The sequence below is a fragment of the Xyrauchen texanus genome, chromosome 4 (genome assembly GCF_025860055.1).
Source record: "Xyrauchen texanus isolate HMW12.3.18 chromosome 4, RBS_HiC_50CHRs, whole genome shotgun sequence".
Classification (NCBI taxonomy): domain Eukaryota; kingdom Metazoa; phylum Chordata; class Actinopteri; order Cypriniformes; family Catostomidae; genus Xyrauchen; species Xyrauchen texanus.
Window position 1 is genome coordinate 32596528 of NC_068279.1, and position 24143 is coordinate 32620670.

The following is a 24143-nucleotide window of genomic DNA, read 5'->3' on the forward strand; positions in this document are numbered from 1 at the left end:
AAAAACACAACCTTCTATCTTCATTGATATTTACATTTTGTATAAATTAAATATAACTTTATATATGCTAATGCTAGCTAAGTTTTAGGGGCACCTAAAACACATAACGTAAGCCTTGAGAAAAGTGAGATAAAGGAAAACAACCTCTAAGTGGATAAAGGAAAAGAACTACCATAGAGCAGACAGCTCACTCAAACTGTATTCAAATAAAGCCACTTTAACATTTCCAAAAATCCATATCCCTCTCATTTTACGTTAATTTCACAATGGATAATAATATGAACATAAGAACATGAAAATTTACTCGGGTAGTAATCTATAAGTATTTCCTCTTATAGATTAAAACAATTTACATTCAGAACAATAGAATTCAAACTGTTTTGCATATGTTCAGCGGGGACAGTCAAGGATTTTTGTGAAAGCAGATTTGTTTTAATTGGTTTACCTTTGTTTTTGTCATTTCGAAGGGGAACATTAGCAGAGTTATCCTCATTTGCTTGTATGAATAACACCTGTGATAAAAACAAAACGACAACAAAAAGCATAATTTTTTAAAACATTTTAATATGTTGAAACAATTTCCTAAATTAATCAGAACATTGGTTCTAAAAGAAAAAGACAGATACCTGTATTCAAATCTTTAAAAAAGCTTAACCGTTTATATGCAAGCAGTCCTCTCATTCTTCTAAACAGCAGTGCATTTATATTGTGACAGTGTTGCTTTTAGAAGTATGTGGTTTAACTGCTATTCTCTCAAGCACCACTCTATACCACTTGTATCATGTACTTGTACTGTGTTTTCACTTGAAATAACTGTGTTCTTGATGACATTTGAGACTTAATCATATCTCCAGATATCTAGTTATGTCTAGTACCTGCTAAAGTGCATTCTTGCTGCTTTGGTATAAGATAGCTTCAACCAAGAATATGATTGTCAATACAGATTATTATTAGGCTATACCATGGCTATAAATATTCCAATAGTCAGTAATTCTGTAAACTACAAATCCTGACGAAATATTTATTGTTTATGATTTATTAATACTTAAGTGCAATATAGTCGCAACTGAACAGGACAGCACAATGTAGCCAATGTCATAGTTGGAAAACAATTTTTTTTAAACAGCAATTTAAAAAAGCACAAAAAAAATAAAATAACATTTTAGTAAAGTTTTGCAATATATTTATGAATAAATACAGTATATATATACACTGGCTGCCAAAAGTTTGTAATAATGTACAGATTTTGCTCTTATGGACAAAATTGGTACTTTTTATTCACCAAAGTGGCATTCAACTGATCACAATGTGTTGTCAGGACATTAATAACGTAAAAAATTATTATAGCAATTTGAAAAAATAAAATAAAAAATGTGCAGAACTTCTTAAAATACTTCAAAGAGTTCTCATAAAAAAATCCTCCATGTCCAGCAATGACAGCTTTGCAGATCCTTGGCATTCTAGCTGTCAGTTTGTCCAGATACTCAGGTGACATTTCACCCAACACTTCTTGTAGCACTTGCCATAGATGTGTCTGTCTTCTCGAGCACTTCTCACACACCTTACAGTCTATCTGATCCCACAAAAGCTCAATGGGGTTAAGATCCATAACACACTTTTCCATTTATCTGTTGTCCAGTGTCTGTTTCTTTGCCCACTCTAACCTTTTGTTTTCGTTTTTCTGTTTCAAAAGTGGCTTTTTCTTTGTAATTCTTCCCATAAGGGCTGCAACCCTGAGACTTCTCTTTACTGTTGTACATGAATCTGGTGTTGAGCGGGCAGAATTCAATGAAGCTGTCAGCTGAGGACATGTGAGGCATCTATTTCTCAAACTAGAGGCTCTGATGTACTTATCCTCTTGGTTAGTTGTACATCTGGGCCTTCCACATCTCTTTCTGTCCTTGTTAGAGCCAGTTGTCCTTTGTAGACTGTAGAGTTTGTATGAAATCTTCAGTTTTTTGGCAATTTCAAGCATTGCGTAGCCTTCATTCCTCAAAGCAATGTTTGATTGCCTAATTTCTAGAGAAAGCTGTTTCATATTTACCGTATTTGACCTAATATTGAATTTAAGACTTGCCAGTCTATTGCATATTGTGGCAACTCAAAAACAAACACAAAGACAACGATAAGCTTCATTTAACGAACCAGATAGCTTTCAACTGTGTTTGATATAATGGCAAGTGATTTTATAGTACCAAATTATCAATTTAGCATGATTAATCAAGGATAAGGTGATGGCTGCTGGAAATGGGGCCTGTATAGATTTGATCAAAAATGACTTTTTTCAAATAGTGATGGTGCTGTTTTTTACATCAGTAATGCCCTAACTATAAATTGTGATCAGTTGAATGCCACTTTGGTGAAATAAAGAACCAGTTTCCTTCCGAAACAGCAAAATCTGTATATTATTCCAAACTTTTGGACGCCAGTGTATGTCTGTCTGTCTGTCTGTCTATCTATCTATATACACACACGCACATGAATATTATTTATATAAATAGATTTTATATCTACTACTAATAAATATTATTATACACACGACACTTACCCTTCACAACTGACAGTTTAGTGACCTATCGATGCATTGCGCTTCATTGAATTCTTTTACACTGCCTCCCCCGTGTGGTGAGATTCTAAAACTACAGTTCTGCCAAAGTGAATGATTCAGAGCTATTTACAAGATAAAATACAATAAATATATAAATACAGAATTGACAGATAGCACCTATCTATCTCTCTCTATCTATATTTCTATCTATCTATTTTTTGTTGTGTTTAATGAGTTAATAGAACGCCTTTACTCAACAAAACTAAAAAAAATTGTTGTGCATCAGGCATAATATGACCCTTTCGTTTCATTTCCATGCTTTTATCTTTTAAAACCTTTTCCCATTCCGTTTAAAGGCTCATCTCGCTTCTTTCTCACAGACGCTTGTGACCTCATACAGGCATAAAAACAGGACTCTTATCAAGCATTGTAACCCCCAAACAACCAGACAGACAGGTGACGGTTCCAGCACGTTCGGCGCGGCGAAGTGAAAGCGTTTTGAAAGGCCCCACCCCCAAATACATTGCTACGTGACTGACGTATTCCTCAGCCAATCACACAGCAATAATGACTGTATTTCCTGCGCTCTCAACAAATCAGAAACAGAAAAACGCTGCAAAAATAAAGAAAGAAAGAAAATAAAAAAATAAAAAGCACGAACTTCAACTTGTCAGCAATACAGTGAGGGGAGGGACCAACATAAGGCAGTCATATTTTTGAAGCTGAAATAATGTGTTAGACCTTTTATTGGGGGTTAAGCCTCGCAGAAGGTAATTGAGTTTAAATACGCTTTGCTTGGACATTTATACTAATGTATATATGTCAGTGGGTAGCATTTATGGCGTTTTTTTGTTGATAAAATGTAGCGGGCTAGCATGCTAACATAACTGTACTGATGGTTAGCGAGCTGCTGCTGGAATATATTCGACAGGGGGCTTTACTGCTTGCTTGCTTTGAACTTTGACAAAAGGGGAAATCAGGTTAATGAACCGCACCTCTATGAAATGGCAAACTTGTTTTCTAATGTCAGATAACTGAAAAGAAGGTATATTACACATTATTAGTTCGCCGTGGTCGGTAGGTCCCAGAAAGTTAGTTGAGAACCTGCAATGGCGTGAGGGCGATACAGTCATGCTAGCAGGTATAGCAAGCTATGATCCGATCAGCGCAACTCTCCAAATGTCATTCCTGCACTTTAAATGCGCGATGAACGCATGTGATTACCGATCAAATGCATGAATCATTTTTACTTACAGTATTATGGATTTCCCAAATAGTTGTCTTATAAAGTTTCTGGGCAACAAACATAGGCCTGCACAGGCGTATTTGTGCACTCAATTGCGAATGTTTATTCATAGTTCTTACCTAAACTTTTGGAAATTTTTGCGCGAATGAACTTGTTTATCGATAGTCGTTTGTTTTGTTTTTTTTTTTTACTGTGATTTTACGTTGAATGTTTAAATTAATTAAATATTGTTTTATGAAATAGTAACAGGCCTTTACATCATAAATCTATGCTATTCATATTCACCCTATGCAAATTCTTACCCTTGACCCGATGTCATTGGCCTCTTGATTAGTCGGCGTGTCAGAGACAACTTTCGCGGGTAACTTTTATGCAAATTACCCGGGAAGAATTTGCGTTAAAACAAAATCTATTTAAGACTCTGCCTGTCACACTATAACGTGCTTGAAAAACTGACCCGAACCTGGCCCAAAACCTGTCGGACTTAGGTATTTTGGTATTTGAATTCAGTGCACATCCCTATTTATAACGCATGATTTTGGATCGGTTCATAATTAAAAAGTACATATAATTGGCAAAGTGTAAGACATTGTTCCAAACTTTTCTTCTGTCAATTTGAAAAATCAAACCAAATCTGCCAAGCCCTTTAGTGTATAAAGGTGAACATAGTCAAATTATGGGGGCACTCCATGGTGTACAGGCAAATGGGCCTCTTAGTTCTTAATCTGTCCTTGCTAACAGGATATGTCATGTCATTGGTTCGATATGTTGATTTTACCATGGCCCAAAACTTTGTAAACTGGTTAAATCACTATAACATACAACCTCAAGTAGCCTATTGCGTATATAAATTGGTGCAAAATGATTATATAATAATTCTTCCAATAAGTAATATAGTTCATTAGCCTGTAGACCAGGGGTGGGGTACCTTTTTCCTGTCAAGAGCAATTTGAGTATTTACAAAATTATTTGCGGACCATACAATTTCCATACAGCTTGCAATTTCTGATCTTACGCATTAACGCAAACTCTTTTTGTTATTTTGCTTCTTACTTTTGTCCGTCCTTCCCACAGGTTCTCAGTTAATAGATGTCCACCCCCATGGAGCCACCAGTTGGAATGTCGCATGCTGGTCCTTCACCAGGCGCTGGCCTGTCTCCTGGGCCTATCCCTGGGCCCAGCCCTGGACCCGGCCCCTCTCCTGGCTCTCTACACAGCATGATGGGCCCCAGCCCAGGGCCCCCAAGTGTCCCACATGTTATGCTGGGCCAAGGACCTGGAGATTATTCTCAAGACAGCATGCACTCGATGCATAAGGTAGAGCAAGGGTCTTCAACGGGGGGCTGCTGTGATACCGCAGGGGTCCTCAAATTTTATTTTATCCACCATTGGCATTTGTAATAATCACTTACTCGCTCGCGAGTGACAGCGAGAGAGAGTAGTATGAATTTCAGTCTATCCACATGTTGAAGTCCTTCGCAGCTGCATGCCAAATCTTAAAGTGTGACTAAACAGCGCTATAAAATCGATCACTCAAGACTCCATTTTAGTAACCTTATAAAAGTTGTTTTATTCTGCATTGACAGTTCCTGTCTGCCTTTCTCTCTGTTTTTCTGTCTGTCTGTGTCTATCTACTGTATCTGTCTGTCTTTTTCTTTCTTTTTGGAGGATGTTTGGCACAGGGACTAAGGAAAATTAAAATGTCACTTCATGTAAAAAATGTTGCAGACCCCTGCTGTATGCCCTTCTGAAAAAAAAACTTAAGCTGGTTGGCTGGTTTTAGCTGGTCGTCCAGCCTTGCTAGGCTGGTCAGTTTGCTGGTTTCGGAGGGGGTTTGAACACTTTTTAGCTGGTCAGGCTGGGAGACCAGCTATCCTCCCATATTAAACCAGCTTGGCCAGGCTGGGAGACTAGCTAAGACCAGCCTGACAAACCAAGACCACCCTGACCATCTAAGAGCAGCCTGATCAGCCTGACCAGCTAAAAAAAAAATCAAAATCCCTTTAAAAGCAGCCTGACCAACTAAGACCAGGCTGGCGACCAGCCAAAACCAGCCAACCAGCTTATCACCCATGAGGTAGAGGATTACTTTTGACAATAGTCCAGTAGTTATGCAATATATGCAAAATCAGAAGAAATACATATAAATAAACTTAAAACCTCATGTTGTAATGTTTGAAGTAACTAATATGACAGCAGAATAAATTGACTAATCTGCCTCTGTTCAGCCTATGGAAGGAATGCACGAGAAGGGGATGGGTGAAGATCTGCACTACGGGCAGATGAAAGGGGTGGGGATGAGGTCCCTGCACAGTGGCATGGGTCCTCCACAGAGCCCCATGGATCAACACAGTCAAGGTACAATTACATATACACTACAATGTAATAACAAAAAACACAAATTTTAACCTTAATTTAGTTCAGCTCACTAAAAGGTGCTCTTTTCCTTCTGAACTTTAAAGGATGGTAGGTTGAACTTGTTCAGAACAGTAAACTAAGAAGGTAATTATCTGACAGAGTTTATTTATTTATCATATCATATGGGGTGCCTTTATGTTCTACTAGTAATTGTCCTTTTATCTATGATTTTTCATACACTCTTCGTTACTAAGGACATCACATCTATGCCTTTACAGTTCTATTTGACTTGGGAACATTTCACAAAATATTAATAATTAAAGAGATACTTCAACCAAAAATGAAAATTCTCAATTTATTTACTCACCCTCATGATATCGCAGGTGTGAATTACTTTCTTTCTTCACCAGAACACATCAGAAGAAAAATAGAAAAATATCTCAGCTCAGTACGTTCTTAAAATGCAAGTGGATGGTGATCCGATATTTGAAGCTCCAAAAGCATAACGTATCATAACAGCATAAATGTCATCGATACGACTCCAGCGGTTAAATTAAGAGAATCATGTCTCCTAAAAATCGATCAATAAAGATCAATATTTAAGTAATTTGTTTAACTCTAAATCAGGCTTCCATTCTGCAGCGGTATGCACGTTTTGTGTGCTTATCCTGGATGTCTCAATCTAGTGGAGAACGTGAGATTACCTTTGTATCATGGCAACGCAAATAAAAGTTCACTATTTAAAAGACGCTTTGCAGAACAGCCAGCTTCAAAACAGGATATTTCTTCATAACTATTGGCACTTTTGGCACATTTATTTTCTTCATACATCTCGTATTTCATTTCAAGCAGAATCCACTGACACTTTTGATAAAAAATTGGTTACCAAGTATACAACCTTTATAGAACTATATCAGTGGTGCAATTGTTGGTCATGAAAACAATTGCGCAACAGTCGTAATATGTGTAAAAAATGCATATGAACAATTTCACAAAATAAATATTGAAATGGCTTATTATTTTTTCCCTCTTGTTTTAAAATGAAATAATTAATATTTTTATAATGGATTGGAAGATTCAAAATCTGTGTCCGGGACAATGATAAATACAATAATATATATACAATAGTGTATCTGAAATGTGGCAACCATAATTGATGAAGGCATCGTTTTATTGTGACCATATAATAAAAAGAAGAAAATAAACTTGAAATGCTGGTTTGAATAAAAATCAATCCCTGCTAAATAAGTGCCCATTGTTGAAAAAACACCCAACTACAGAATAAAACTTTTCTTTTCACAATTAATTTAGTGTTTTGTTTTTGTCTCTTAGGATACATGTCTCCTCATCCCTCGCCAATTGGTCAAGTTCCTGAGCACGTGCCTAGCCCCATGTCAGGAGGAGGGCCAACACCACCGCAAATGCCTCAGGGTCAGTCGGGCCCCATGATACCCATGGATCCTCAGGGGATGGGACAGCAGGCCAGGGGTCAGTCAGCCTTCAGCCCAGTCCAGCTGCAGCAACTCAGGGCTCAGATCCTGGCTTATAAGATCCTTGGCCGTGGTCAGCCCTTGCCTGAGAATCTTCAATTAGCTGTGCAGGGCAAGAGGAGCCTCCCCACCATGCAGCAGCAGCCCATCAACAGTGGCCTCTACAACAGACCTCCAGGTGAATGCCGGAATTACACTATTGTTCTATTTGTGTGTACTAGTTACACATTAAAATCTCTATCATCTGCAGAACAAAAGTGCTTGCTCTTTTGGCTATTAGTACTCTGATAAAGAGTGTTTACTCAAGGTTGTGCAGAGGGTGTTAAGTGCAACATTCCACACTATACATTGTTTTGTTTATTCTCAAGCTCTTTGTTGGATTTTTTTGGAAAAATTTGGAAAAGTCAGTTTTTACATCCATAGAGTTATATGCAATACTGTAAATTTATTCATTTATTCGACTATCATTTTTCTCTGCATGACCCACACAGTCTAACAAGACCAGTCTCACAAAAATGCAAACATACAGCCTCAAGTCCATTTTGGTATGCTCCATGCCAAATTTGTTGATGATTGGCAAAAGGCTACCATGTTTCTCAATATATGCAACTGTCCTCATGATCAATGATGGCAACTCCCACAAAGACACTGAATGCAAAGACACTGCATTCAAATTTTGAAAATAATCCAACCAATGTTTCTATATTTAGAGCCACTTTCATATTGTTCCCCGTTATAGCGCCACCAAATGGCAAAACCATACAACTTTGTCTGTGTTCACAGGTTGAACCCTTGTATAAGTGTGTCAAGTCTGGTGAAAATATCTCTTCACTTAAGAGTTATATACACTCACCTAAAGGATTATTAGGAACACCTGTTCAATTTCTCATTAATGCAATTATCTAATCAACCAATCACATGGCAGTTGCTTCAATGAATTTAGGGGTGTGGTCCTGGTCAAGACAATCTCCTGAACTCCAAACTGAATGTCAGAATGGGAAAGAAAGGTGATTTAAGCAATTTTGAGCGTGGCATGGTTGTTGGTGCCAGACGGGCCGGTCTGAGTATTTAACGATCTGCTCAGTTACTGGGATTTTCACGCACAACCATTTCTAGGGTTTACAAAAAATGGTGTGAAAAGGGAAAAACATCCAGTATGCGGCAGTCCTGTGGGCGAAAATGCCTTGTTGATGCTAGAGGTCAGAGGAGAATGGGCCGACTGATTCAAGCTGATAGAAGAGCAACTTTGCCTGAAATAACCACTCGTTACAACCAAGGTATGCAGCAAAGCATTTGTGAAGCCACAACACTTACAACCTTGAGGCGGATGGGCTACAACAGCAGAAGACCCCACCGGGTACCACTCATCTCCACTACAAATAGGAAAAAGAGGCTACAATTTGCAAGTTTGTAACCTTGTTGCCTGGTCTGATGAGTCTCGATTTCTGTTGAGACATTCAGATGGTAGAGTCAGAATTTGGCGTAAACAGAATGAGAACATGGATCCATCATGCCTTGTTACCACTGTGCAGGCTGGTGGTGGTGGTGTAATGGTGTGGGGGATGTTTTCTTGGCACACTTTAGGCCCCTTAGTGCCAATTGGGCATCGTTTAACTGCCACGGCCTATCTGAGCATTGTTTCTGACCATGTCCATCCCTTTATGGCCACCATGTACCCATCCTCTGATGGCTACTTCCAGCAGGATAATGCACCATGTCACAAAGCTTGAATCATTTCAAATTGGTTTCTTGAACATGACAATGAGTTCACTGTACTAAAATGGCCCCCACAGTCACCAGATCTCAACCCAATAGAGCATCTTTGGGATGTGGTGGAACGGAGCTTGCGTGCCCTGGATGTGCATCCCACAAATCTCCATCAACTGCAAGATGCTATCCTATCAATATGGGCCAACATTTCTAAAGAATGCTTTCAGCACCTTGTTGAATCAATGCCACGTAGAATTAAGGCAGTTCTGAAGGCGAAAGGGGGTCAAACACAGTATTAGTATGGTGTTCCTAATAATCCTTTAGGTGAGTGTACATTTACATAAAAGCAGAGACCACTTTTTAAATTCATCGGCCTATTTTTGGCATTTACTAGCAACATTTTGCCATGTTCTCTCTGTTTTTTAACTAAATTTACTAATGATGCTTCTTTTTTTGATAGTTTCGGTCCGATTGGCCAAACGGCTTTGAAGCAATTTGCTAAAGTAGTTTCAGAAGTGGCAAGAGGCCATAAGGCGATTTGCATTGCAAGTCCTCCCGAACTTAAGGAGATCAGTGCTGTGAAAATAGACCAACGCCACTTAAAGTTATAAGCTCACAAATGATTTTTTTTTAAATTAATTTCCACCACTAGGTAGAGCCAGACCCAAACTTCTCAGGCACTTTCAGGGCATGGTTCTGATGACACAGACAAAGTTTTGTAACGATATGCCAGTGCATTCATAAAATACAGCATTTTGTGCAAAATTCAATAATGTCCGACATGGGAAAATTGGATATCATTTGACTTGGAATGTTTTATTATTTTTGACCAAAGCGTTCAAGAGTTATAAACCAAAATAGTCATCTCCTAGTAATCTCCTGACCAGTAGGGGGCAGTGCGGTGAAACGCTGCAGGTGACCTCAAGGCATGATGTTGATGACACATACCAAGTTTTGTCACAATTCTTGAAAGTGTTGCGGAGATACAGCATGAAGTCCATTTATTGATATTGATATTGAATTATTGTCCAGCCCTAGTGTAAACATGAGTGAAACTTTTACCTGTTGGAGTGTAAAGGGTTTGAGTTACAGACTCCTAATTTGCTGTTGTATCAGTTCAGACTGTCCTCTAGCTGTGTGCAATTTCATAACTTTTCTGCGAACTGTTTTATGGGCTGCCATAGTCTACTTATACACTATTTTAAGCCTGATTTTCACTCGCCGACAGCTTTGTGGAGATCGCAGACAAAAGCCTGAAATCGTGGGCAAAGCGGATCTTGCTCCCGTGAGTGATGATCGCATTGTATGAAATATCAAAGACGTGATTTGAGAGAAGCGCCGACCCGTTGCCAATGTCAGCGAGATATCTAGGATGTTAAATATCTGGACCTGTCTGCGATTCCAAATCGTGCAATGTGAAATATGTTTTGACTGAATACAACTGCAACGTTGACCTACAGCCAATGAGAGAGCAAGAAATGGGGCACGGGAAGTTTCAGTGGGAGGAGTCCTGATGTACCGGCAACAGAACATCAACTAGCATGGCTGCGGTATCAAGAAAGTCTCATTGGACCGAAGAAATGGAGGAAAAATTAGTGGAACATTGGCAGGAGCACCAGTGCCTATTTGATGTTTCCTCCGAACTGTACCACAACCGGGTGGAGAAAGTACCACGGTGCCACGATCCAATGTCTTTGAAAGTCGTGTAGTGTGTCTCCGCCCTTTCAGGGCTTGACCCCTATTAAGAACTCTAGCGATTACAATATTGTAATAAAATGAGGTCTAATATAGAGGTCGACCGATTAATCGGCCGGCCGATTAATCGGCCGATTTTATGCATTTTTTACATAATCGGCATCGGCCAATATCCACGCATATCAAGCCGATTATTAGGCAGGCGCATCTGTGGGCAGCCTAGTGTTGTTGTGGAACACGTGTTCGACGCACACTGCCCCTAGAGTCATTTTCCAGCAGAGTGAGCAGACCTCATCCAGTGCCTAAGGAAGGAGCTAAGTTCCTTGGAGAAAACAGTAAGGGTTAAATTTGTATAACTTCTTTAGATTTAATTAAAAACTTTTGATATGTTACTGCCAACTTCAAGAAAAAACGTGACAACGCGGTAGTTGACATGACGTTCGGCTACTTTGGATATTGATAGCGTAGTTGAAGTTGCATTATCACAGCAGAAGGGTTGCTATCATGTCACAATAAGCAAACAAGAATTACAGACAGTGAATCTGAGAGTTTTATTTGTTCTGTTTGTGTGTCTTATATTTGAGAGGGTTGTCACTCAATGCAGAGAAATAAGTAATAAAAATATACCAACGCACTATAGGCTATTGAAGGACTGGCTTTGGTAAGCTCGGACGTTATCGGTTCTGCTGTCGGTACTGGAGAAATTAAGAAAATATATTCTTTATTGCTATAAAGAGAAAGTTATTTTATCTTGCCAGCCATTTCTATGTATAATAATATGAAACCATTTGTCTGTGATGCAATTTAGCTATTCGCAGTCAGAGAGAGAGCGAGAGAGATCTCGCTCACGCGGTGCCACAGCGAGCACAACACAGCCCAGCTTAATGAGTGACAGAACTAAACATTCAAACATAGCCTGGTTTAGATCTGTGATATTAGTCTGATTTTATTTTAGATTTCTCCTTCCAAAGATTATAAAAAGAATATTTATACATAAGCCGCATTCGGTCTAGCACAACTTCCTTCCCTTCACAGCGGTGCACTGACATTTCTCCCTAAAACTCAAACTTAACATCAGAATCAGCACGTTCGGTGATTGTTGTAAAATGGTACTGTTGCTAAATTGCGGGACGCGTTTAATAATAAAAAGAGCGCAAGAGAGACCGTTCCCAAGGCAGCGCGTGCTCCAAAACACACCGCAAAGAGACAAGCAAACTATAGGCTACTTTGGGTTTCATGCGTCTAAACGATGAACTATACACAAAAATATGTGAGAATTCACTTAAACACAGTTTGTCTTAAATGGACGTAGTTATGGAAATAGTTGGGGAGAAAATATGCTGCATCAGGAGCCTATTAGATCTGAACTCGTTCTTAAAGGGGAAGCTGTCTATTAAACATGTGACGATTGAGCCAGTACTGCGAATCAAACAACAAAAGGCAAAGAGAAAATCACTTACAGCTCTTGAATGAATAACTTCTGCATTAATAAGCATTAATCTATCTATGATAAACTATGCAGTGTTATTTTACAATTGATTACTTTATTAGATTTCTTTTAGACCACACCTGAACAGTAATGTTAGTAGACCTTCCTGAAATTAAATCACTGTGCCTATATAACGTTTATATTTGTGTATATATATATATATATATATATATATATATATATATATATATATATATATATATATATATATACAGGTCCTTCTCAAAAAATTAGCATATTGTGATAAAGTTCATTGTTTTCCATAATGTAATGATAAAAATTAAACTTTCATATATTATTTTAGATTCATTGCACACCAACTGAAATATTTCAGGTCTTTTATTGTTTTAATACTGATGATTTTGGCATACAGCTCATGAAAACCCAAAATTCCTATCTCAAAAAATTAGCATATTATGAAAAGGGTCTCTAAACGAGCTATTAACCTAATCATCTGAATCAGCTAATTAACTCTAAACACCTGCAAAAGATTCCTGAGGCTTTTAAAAACTCCCAGCCTGTTTCATTACTCAAAACCGCAATCATGGGTAAGACTGCCGACCTGACTGCTGTCCAGAAGGCCATCATTGACACCCTCAAGCAAGATGGTAAGACACAGAAAGAAATTTCTGAACAAATAGGCTGTTCCCAGAGTGCTGTATCAAGGCACCTCAGTGGGAAATCTGTGGGAAGGAAAAAGTGTGGCAAAAACGCTGCACAACGAGAAGAGGTGACCGGACCCTGAGGAAGATTGTGGAGAAGGACCGATTCCAGACCTTGGGGACCTCGCGGAAGCAGTGGACTGAGTCTGGAGTAGCAACATCCAGAGCCACTGTGCACAGGCACCAGAAACAGCGGCAGAAGCGCCTGACCTGGGCTACAGAGAAGCAGCACTGGACTGTTGCTCAGTGGTCCAAAGTACTTTTTTCGGATGAAAGCAAATTTTGCATGTCATTCAGAAATCAAGGTGCCAGAGTCTGGAGGAAGACTGGGGAGAAGGAAATACCAAAATGCCTGAAGTCCAGTGTCAAGTACCCACAGTCAGTGATGGTCTGGGGTGCCATGTCAGCTGCTGGTGTTGGTCCACTGTGTTTTATCAAGGGCAGGGTCAATGCAGCTAGCTATCAGGAGATTTTGGAGCACTTCATGCTTCCATCTGCTGAAAAGCTTTATGGAGATGAAGATTTCATTTTTCAGCACGACCTGGCACCTGCTCACAGTGCCAAAACCACTGGTAAATGGTTTGCTGACCATGGTATTACTGTGCTCAATTGGCCTGCCAACTCTCCTGACCTGAACCCCATAGAGAATCTGTGGGATATTGTGAAGAGAAAGTTGAGAGACGTAAGACCCAACACTCTGGATGAGCTTAAGGCCGCTATCGAAGCATCCTGGGCCTCCATAACACCTCAGCAGTGCCACAGGCTGATTGCCTCCATGCCACGCCGCATTGAAGCAGTCATTTCTGCAAAAGGATTCCCGACCAAGTATTGAGTGCATAACTGAACATAATTATTTGAAGGTTGACTTTTTTGTATTAAAAACACTTCTTTTATTGGTCGGATGAAATATGCTAATTTTTTGAGATAGGAATTTTGGGTTTTCATGAGCTGTATGCCAAAATCATCAGTATTAAAACAATAAAAGACCTGAAATATTTCAGTTGGTGTGCAATGAATCTAAAATATATGAAAGTTTAATTTTTATCATTACATTATGGAAAATAATGAACTTTATCACAATATGCTAATTTTTTGAGAAGGACCTGTATATAACAAAAAGAACCGTTAAGAATACCATTGAAGTACCGGATCGATAAGAAGTATCGGTAAGATAGTAATACCATTAAAACCTTAACGATACCCATCCCTAGTTATGCCTGTGCTTCTCTTGGATGCTCTGAATATTGGATTACGTGTCTGGATTGCCCCTTAATTAAAGCTGGATTTGGATCTCAACCTTCGTGTCTCGGAGCAGTTCGTAACACCTGCTTTGTTTATTTAATATATTTGTTATACATTATTTATACAATATGTTTTTCCATTATGCATTTTTAATTTTAAGTGTACAAGTGCAGATTGGTCAAGTGTTCAATAAATGTATTTGTTGAGAAATGTTGTCTATCTTAAGTAATTATTTGTGTTACATTTTATCTTTCAAATAAAAGGTTCAAATAAGAGGTTAAAAACAAGCACATATCGGCCAAATATCGGCCAAAATAAATCGGCAGCATTAATTGGTCATCGGCCGACCCGGATTTCAAAAGATCGGCATCGGCCTGAAAAAAACAATATCGGTCGACCTCTAGTCTAATAGTTTATAGCTATTTATTGTATATGAAGCTGTAGCATTTTTGTCAAAATATCGCAGTTGCTGTAACTACTGTAAAATTGTGATACATTTTTAGTAAGGATGTTGATGTTTAACCTAATTTGAAAAATGTCGGAGCTGTCTACCGTTTGAGGTGTTTTAACTTCCTCCTTAGTGCTTTAAAATAGAAAAATCTCTCTAGAATTTAGGTGTCGCATCAGTTTTATGGTCTGCAGTGCAATATCAAGGGAAATCTGCACGCTCAATACGTGCGCTCCAGAGTTACATAGCAGAACAGATCATTGGCTCGAGTGGTTATGTAATGGCTCACGTGAAAACCAGACTTTAATCGCACCCTAAAAATACATATGCCAAAAATCGAGATTATCATTAAGGCCTGAAATTTCGCTTGGGCGGCTGACAAAAAATTAATTGGCATTGTTCGTTCCCTGCTTATGAACCATGTGAAATTTCAGCACTCATAATTTAACAGCGGCAGTGTGCTGCTGGATGCATATATAGGGGAAACACTGAATTTTCCTGCTAACTAAACTTGTTTTACATTCTTTACATATGACAACAGAAGGGTTTATTGTAAAATTCTGCTGTCTGTTGATTAAATTCTTTCAAAGATCTTGCCTTAAAAATGCATGCTTGACATGGACCAAAAGTGCAAATTTGGACTCATATTCTTCTATTCAGCAAATATATATGTCAGCAAAGTGCTCTATAATAGTAACTTTTAAAATAATTAAAACTTTTAAATGAAACGTCATGGGTCAACAGAGGTTAAACGACTTGCCTATATTTATAGATGAAAATGAACTCTTGCATGAACTGCCAGATCTCTGCAGGAAAGTCACTAAAAGGGTTCACACAAATTAAAGATTGTCTTGCGTTTTTCTTTTCCATTGAGCTTCATTGGTGTGCCAATCTGATTTAATTCCAATGCGCTTTGATGGTCTGTAGTTAAAGGTCACTGTTCAGTTGATTGAATTGTAGGATTTTGCTGTTCAGGTGTTTATAATTTGACTTTAAGTAAACATCAATAATTGTGCAATATTCAGTATAATTCATTTGGGCTTAGTAGTTAATGTGGGAGATAATCCAATAAGGCCAACCAATGTTGTCAATGCATTTTTGCTTGATATAAATAGACTATGAATATTTGTGTGTGCCCTCATTATGTTTATTGCACAAATTTTTGTCAATCCGAATAAATTCAGTCTGATTGCAGATTCTGAATGTACCGTTTATATGTCCCCTAAACTTTGCAATCCGATACAAATATTAGTTTACATGTATTCCGAACAAAACTGCTGCTTGTGCAAAGAGCGGAGAAAGGCTGAGAAAGTGAGAATGGCACCAAAAATTGTAATTGGCATTTTTGCTATGTTGAGATATCTAAAAAATATGCCAGAAAAGCTTTCTACTTATGTCACTCACTCTACTTGGCAAACAAAGAATTAGAAGCAGCGTATAATATTGTTACGTTGATGGGAAGGACGAGATGAGAGAGTGTGGATCCAAACGCAGAATTATTTTATTAATGTTACTCAGAAGAAGAAATAAAGAAAAAATAAAACACTAGCGATTAAGGAAACCAAACACAACCGCAGTAGGCTGGAGAAATAACATTACTTGTAACTCACTACCATACTAACAGTAGTCCTAGTTGTGAGACTTGATGGTGAACTGAGGTGAAAGTTGCCTATTTAAGCAATCCTTAATGAGTGAGCTAATTGAATGCAGGTGTGGTGAATTAGAAATCGAGTGAAGAGGAGTGGAACACTGAGGGAGGTGGAGAGCTTGAGTGAGGCATGACAGTACCCCTCCCCTCCAAAAGGGGCAGCTCCCGAAGCCCAAAATGAAGAGGACAACACCGAAAGCCAGGGAGGAGCCAGTGGACAATCAGGAGGTCTGGGAGGGGGCCACAAGGCAAGGACAGGGTCAGTAGGCCTGGTAGGGGGCCACAAGGCAGGGACAGTGTCAGGATGCCTGAGATGCGGCCACAGGGTAGGGACAGGGTCATGAGGCCTTTGAGGCAGCCACAGAGCCACAGTTGGTTCAGTAGATGGAGCCAAAGGTGCAGCGGGAGAGGCGCAGGAGGAACAGGGAATTGAGTTCCAGGAGGAGGGTCTGGAGGCGGAGCTGGTCAGAGCCACAGGAGGAGCAGGGAATTGATTTCCAGGAGAAGGATCTGGAGCCGCAGCGGGAAGAGCCGAGGGAGGAGCACAGGTTTGTGTTTCGTAAGGAGGATCAGGAGGCGGAGCGGGCGGAGCTACAGAAGAAGGAGTCTCTGGGAAAGTGGACGGAACCACTGGAGAAGGAATCTCTGGGAGAGCGTACGGAACCGCTGGAGGAGTCGTCTTTGGACAACTCTGAGAGCGCAGTCGCCATGGTCAGGAGTGCTGGCATTGACCAGGACACAGGCAGTGATAGGGAAATAACCTCCATGGTCGTGGACACAAACAGTGATAGGGGAACAGCCACCGTGGCCATGAACACTGGCAGTGACTGGGAAGTAGGAGCCCTTCTTTTCCTCTTCCGCTTCCAGCGAGCTGTGAGGACAGCTGTGGGAGACACGGAAAGCAGAAGGCAAACCATCACAGTCCAATGGGACATCTCCCTCACTGGTTCATTCAACCCTAACCAGAACATGGTCCTGAGGATTCCCTCTTCCCAGCCCACTTGAAAGGCAAAGCTCCTCCACTGAAGAAGACCCTTGAGTGAGTTGCTTCAGTTGTTCTGCTGGATTCATCTTTTGGAGATTGGTTCTTCTGTAACATGGATGGGAAGGACAAGATGAGGGAATGTGGATCCAAACGCAGAATTATTTTTATTAATTTTACTCAGAAGATGAAGAAGAAATAAAGATGAAAAATAAAACACTTGAGATAAAGGAAACCAAACGTAACAGCATTAGGCTGGAGAACTAACTTGTAACTCAGTAGTCCAGTTTAAGACTTGACAATTAACTTAGGTGAAAGTGGCCTATTTAAGCAATCCTTGATGAGTGAGCTGATTGAGTGCAGGTGTGGTGAATTAGAAATAGGGTGAAGAGGAGTGGAACACTGAGGGAGGTGGAGAGCCCGAGGGAGGCATGACAAATATACTCTGACTGACTTTACCATGTATTTGCCTCATGCCTATTCCTCATCCAGTCTAAACACAGACATCTCTGAATGCGAGTACGAAGTAAAGACAGGTGGGTGAGAGTTGTCATCAAAGGAGTTTACAGATGTGGAATGGAAACGTCTCTGGTTACTCAGGGAGAAGTAGAGGAGACATTGTGCTGTTTATAGAGGTCCTCTTCTGCCCTGTAAAATCTCACCCAGATTTGTTCCAAGTGGGGGGAGCCCTAGCACTTAAAGTGGTCTTGATAGCCTCAGGAGAAAACCCTGTGTCCCTCAGTTGGTACCCCTCAGGGGCCAAACACCCCCACAATTCAGGCCAGGGATGAAACATTGTCCCCTGTGTCTGAGAAAGAAGGTCCTTCCTGTCCGGAACCGGCCAAAGCGGGACGTCGAGGAGAGATATTAACTCTGTTATTACCCTGTTCGGCCAGCATGGCGCTATCAGTAAGAGGCAAGTCCCTTGCTGGTGAACTCTGGCCAAGACTCCCTGGAGCAGAGAAACCGGGGGGAAAACGCATACGGACGCACTCTGGGCCATGTATGCGCCCTCGCGTCCAGACCCGGGGGGGCTGGTTGACTGAGAGAGAAGTAGAGGGAACATTACGCTGTCTGAGAAGAGGCGAAGAGGTTCACTTCTGTCTTGTAAAATCACATCCAGATTTGTCTCACTACCTCAGGGTGGAGTATCCACTACCCCATAGGGATTTTTTCTCTCTGGACCGTTAATCTGCTCCCACATATGGGCATCCAGGGATATAAACTGCCCTGGGCCCCAAGGAGTATCCGACGTGCCAGGGATTCAGCTGACGTGAACGTGGACCTCCTTGATGTTGTACGTAAGATACTATCGCTGTATTGCCCACCCGCACCAAGACATGGCAGCCTCTTGAGGAAGTATTTCAGGGCCAGAAATACAGCTATCAGGTCAAGACAGTTAATGTGACAATCGAGCTGACGACCCTCCCATTCCCCTTGAGCTGGACGACCACTTAAGACTGCTACCCAGCCCGTCAGGGTGGCGACTGTTGTTAGCGACCTAGAGTGGGACCCAAAGTGAGGAACCGGGGTCTGAACCACATAGAAAGTGTACGTCGCATGCGGCGCGTAACCCTTATCAGCCTAGGGGATTGGCCCTTGGATGAAATCCCCTGGCTTTGAGAAACAACTGAAACTGTCTTTTGTGCAAAAGATCCAAAGGGATCACCGAGGACGCAGTTGGCATGAGACCTAGCAGTCATTGATACTGACGAACAGTGCAACCTTGGCCTAGCCTGACTTTGCTCAGGGTGTTCTAAATGGACTCGATTCAAGCGGGAGACAATTGTGCCCACATTATGATCGAATTCCATACGATCCCCAGATAGGTAGTTTTCTGAGTGGGAGAGAGTTGGAGTTGAGCCTCAACCCCAGAGAAACCAGATGAGCTAAGACAATATCCCTGCGCTGAACTGCCAGTTCTTGTAACTGCGCTAGTATCAGTCAGTCGTCTATGTAATTCAGAATGCGGATGCCCCAGAGTCGCGAAGGAGCCAGTGCTGCATCCATGCATTACGTGAATGTGCGGGTTAATAGGGCTAGGCCGAATGGAAGAACCCGATACTGGAAGGCTTTGCCCCCGAAAGCGAACCTCAGGAACTTCCTGTGCTGTGGCAGAATTTCTAAATAAAGATATGCGTCCATGAGATCGATCGTGACCAGCCGAACGTGATGTTGGGCTTGTGACACATCCTCTTGATAGTCAGTGTCTAGGACTTGACTGAAGCAGTTCAAGCCTTGAAGATCTAAGGTCGGATGCAACCCCCCACCCTTCTTGGGAACCAGAAAGAATTTGCTGTAATAACCTGACTCTTCCTCTGGAAGGGGAATATGTTCTATGGCCCCTTACACTGAGATATTTTGCAGTTCTTTCCACAGTAGACATGCCTGCTCCGGTTTAAAGTAGTAGGGACCACGCAGAGCGAATTGAATTCGGTGGCCCTTTACTACTGTACTTAGGAACCACATAAATATATCTGGCAGAAGTTTCCATGCTGCCAGGCTCTCTGAGATGGGTATTAATTTTAACACTTCCTGTTGAGGGGGTGTTGAGTGCTCCGCGTCCTGAATAAATGCAGGAAGCAGCGAAACACCCAAATTCTTGATGGAAGCCTCTACCTCCCGAAACACCGGAGGCGGCGGGAATGGAGAGGTTTCGTGGGGGTACCGGGAGGGGCGAAGTGGATGGTGCGTGTGCCCCGTCCCGAGGGGAGCTACCCCCACAAGATTAGGCGCAAGACCATCAGGGTTTCTTTCTCTTAGAAATTAGCGTCCTGAGCTTTTGCTTTGGGGGCTGCTGACGGCGATGAGGAGACCATCCCCAATCTTTGCGAGGGGAGCATGACTCGCCACGCTTTTGCTTCTGAGCCTCCCTTCTAGCAGGACCAAGGATGGTCTGGGTGGCAGACAGGCCCGCCCCTGAATGCGGCGAGGAAAAAACTGCCCAAAGGCTTCCTCGTGGCTTTTCGCCTCCTGGAACCTGGAGATGACTGTGCTCATAGTGTCCCCGAATAGGCCAGAAGGCGAAACCGGGGCATCAAGGAGGGAAAACTCTATCCTTGTCCTTGATGCCCGATAGGTTGAGCCAAATGTGTCTCTCTGTGCTGACCAAGGCAGACATAGACCACCCAATGTCACGGGCTGTTTGCTTGGTCGCACGGAGAGAAAGATCTGTGGCTCGACGAAGCTCAGAAAAAGCCTCTTCATCGAGCACGGTACCCGCACTCAGGTCCTTCAGCAGTTCAGCGTGGTACGCCTGTAATACTGCCATCGTGTGCAGAGCAGCACCAGCCTGACCCTCTTGATAAGCCCTCCCCACTAAAGTGGAGGTAGTTCTGCAAGGCTTTGTGGGGAGAGAGGATTTTTTAAGTGACGATGCTGAACCCGGCGAGAGATAACCCGCAAGCATCTCTTCGACCAGCGGCATTATTGAATACCCACGATAGTCAAATATATCGACGTTGAGGGTACGTGTACACAGAAATTATAAGGCTTCCTCCATGAGTGAGAGAGCTCTTCATGGAGGTTATCAAAGAAGGGAAGGGACTGATGCCGGATCCATGGGAGAGCCCCACGAATGAAGTGTGGGCGCTGACTCCCGGAAGTGAGCAAGGCGAGTGCGAAGCAATAGAGCGGAGATGGGAACACGCATCGTTTGCCCTGATTTTCTGTAATTTATTTTTTTTTTTGAAAGAAAGAGAAAAGGTCTTCTGCACACTGCCTAACCAATTCTAACTCCTAACAGAGGAAAGAAAGTTCTGACAGGCTCGTGAAACACACACACACAGAGAGCTCTGAAGAAATAATATCTGACGATGCGCCGGTGACGCGTCTGTTTATAGCCCTGCTACAGGTGCATCCAATGATTACACCGGCAGAGGCTATAATTTCTGGTCAATGTTCATTGATGTGTTGCACACATATTCACAGCTGCTCACACCTAAAGGGTGTTCCCAAAGCGCTTTCCAGCGCAGCATCAAAGGTGTAGCTTTTTGTAAAGGGAACAGAATAATAGGGACTTTAAGTAACAGCTGCAGACGGGACGCAATGCAAAAATCACTAAGCAATAATTACTTAATTTTTTATTTAATCTTTCAAGAAATAAATAGGTAGGCTATTTAAAACAGCAAGAGAAGGGATGCTTGCAGTGTTAAATAACTGTCAGAAGAAGAGTTTTAATCTTGTACAATATAAATAGCCTATGTCTAAAACCTAGATATTATTTTGAATCGGCTTTCGATATTTTGACATTTTTTATTTCAAAGAATATAACCATGCGTAATTTAATGTAAGTTTTGTGGAGGATGTTTAGGCTATTTACTGTGTTCACTTGGCATTATCTCTTGTATAACATATTCTAACATTTACTTTCCTAATCTGTCACATACGACTGGCATGATGGCAAAGAATAAATGCTTTAATTAGGGTTTCGACATCAGGAAGAGAGTGAACACAGCAATGGAACACAGAACGCTGTATAGCCGCACCTGCTGCTTAAAGTCCCAATAAAGAATGACACAACATTCTTTTTTGCGTTGTGATGTCAAAAAAGAACATATGTGCCCTGCAGAATATTTAGTGCGAGCCCGCATACCCTTAATTGTGCGTTTTGTCATTGCTTTATATAAATTAGTTTTCCACGAAGAGTATCATGTATAAACATACATATGCACCACATCTCTACGCATGAGCGAATAAAATATATACATGGCAAATATTTTTCTTTTAATCAGAATATTTTATAGGTCTACACGACCCCCTTCAATCTTACTGAAAATTTTATTTGGATCCTGCTCAGTCTGAACATTTTTGTGTTTACATGAAGGCTTTTCAATCCAATTTGAGCTATCATTCAGATTATAAACTGATTATTTGGTTGTATGTAAACATAAACACTGTAGGTTTGGTAACAGATTGATTGTGTTATACTAGAAAAAAAGAGCCAGGGACACCACTGTTCTCTTTCTTTTGAACTGAGCCTCTTCTAACCATCTCTTCTGTGAATGCCCTCATTTAGCTTGAGATATTGACTGCTCTTAAGTTTCTTTAAAGGGGTTGAACTTCGCTTTTAACAGCTCATATGAGTCCTTGTAAAGTTATTTTTTTTTCAGAGGTGGACGTCATTTTACACTTTGAACTCTCTCAAAACCTGTCAGCTACAGCTTTGAAGAACTCTTTGAATATGATCAAACATTCTAATGATGGGCTACTGATATAGGCAACATTACTTATGCTGTTTCATATTGGTGCATTATATTGATTTGTACTGTTATTGTACTAACAATACTGTATTGATTGCTGCAAACATACTGCTTGTTTGCATTCACGAACATGCCATAGGTAGAAGTGACATTTTGATAAATCCCTGAAGACTTTCATGATGCACATATCCTTTCTTTTCAGGTCAAGGGGCAGAGACTCCCAGTGCCCCACAGAAGCTGCCAATCCCAACTCCCAGTGGCAGACCATCTCCAGCTCCCCCACTGGTCCCCACTGCCACCCAACCTGTCCCCAGTACCTTCCTCACCCCCCAACCTCAGCCTCAGCCTCAGTCACAGTCAGTACCAGGCCAGCCCTCACTCATCATACAGCTCCAACAGAAACAGAACCGCATCACCCCTATTCAGAAACCTCAGGGTCTGGACCCTGTGGAACTCCTACAAGAGAGGGAGAACCGGTATGTAACGAGTAATCTGCATTTCCTTAAAGGGATTATTCTACTTTTTATTATGAATAATTGAAATATTTTGCCAGCAGTTTGGTAGTAACACTAATTAAATAAAAATCAAAGCAAACGAACATTGCTCTTCATTTTTACCATTTGAATTCGAGCTTTGTTGTTTGGTAACAGTGATAAATAGGTTCACATGACACTATATTAATGACAATTGCATTTGATTAACTTATCATGGTTTGAATAAACATTACAATGTGTGAAATCAGACCAGTGAAGGCAAGGTAATACAATTCCAACAATACCTTATGATCTGTGGTTGATTTGACAGTTTTTGGTTTCATTAGTGAACTGAATCTCCATTGTACATCTCTATTATTCTGGGGGGAAAATAAAAAAAGCTAGAAAATTCAATGAATGGACCACAATGCAGGTATATTGATACATATTTGAAGTTCTTTTTAAGTTAAAAAAATTAAAAACCGCACAGACGATGCAAAAATGGGTTCAGCGTGAACTGCCTCAAAAAGGATTAAATTGTCATGTTCTTGTTTTTCCTCAATAATAAAACATGTTTTTCTATCTGTTAAAAGGCTCCAGGCCAGGATTGCTCACAGAATTCAGGAGCTAGAAAATCTTCCAGGGTCATTGCCACCTGATCTGCGGACAAAGGCTTCCGTGGAACTAAAGGCCTTAAGATTACTCAACTTCCAGCGGCAGGTACAAATTACTTAAAAGAGCCCCTTGCCCAATGAGTACTCAACACCCATAACTGATACTCCGGGTTATGAGAATGACTTTTTCACAAGCTTATTTCCAGAAATGTATTATGCTCGTAAAACAGGAGACACCTCTTATGAAAATCTCTGATATATGCCAGTGCTTTAAAATAAATTAAATATGAGAATATACAATCAGCCAAATGAAAATTTCTCCTGCAAAAAGTATTAT

At 40.8% G+C, this 24143-nt stretch overlaps 1 protein-coding gene across 1 annotated transcript in view; it reads left to right on the forward strand.

Annotated features, from left to right (window-relative positions):
• Positions 1 to 3221: 3221 nt before the first annotated feature.
• The window catches only part of LOC127642708 (probable global transcription activator SNF2L2), a 73779-nt gene continuing 52857 nt past the window's right edge, over positions 3222 to 24143 (forward strand). The window contains exons 1-6 of the mRNA XM_052125237.1: positions 3222 to 3318; positions 4869 to 5111; positions 6023 to 6152; positions 7485 to 7820; positions 22922 to 23195; positions 23786 to 23912. Of these exons, the coding sequence (XP_051981197.1) occupies positions 4884 to 5111; positions 6023 to 6152; positions 7485 to 7820; positions 22922 to 23195; positions 23786 to 23912 (1095 nt within the window). The 5' untranslated portion in view covers positions 3222 to 3318; positions 4869 to 4883. The remainder of the gene's footprint in view (positions 3319 to 4868; positions 5112 to 6022; positions 6153 to 7484; positions 7821 to 22921; positions 23196 to 23785; positions 23913 to 24143) is intronic.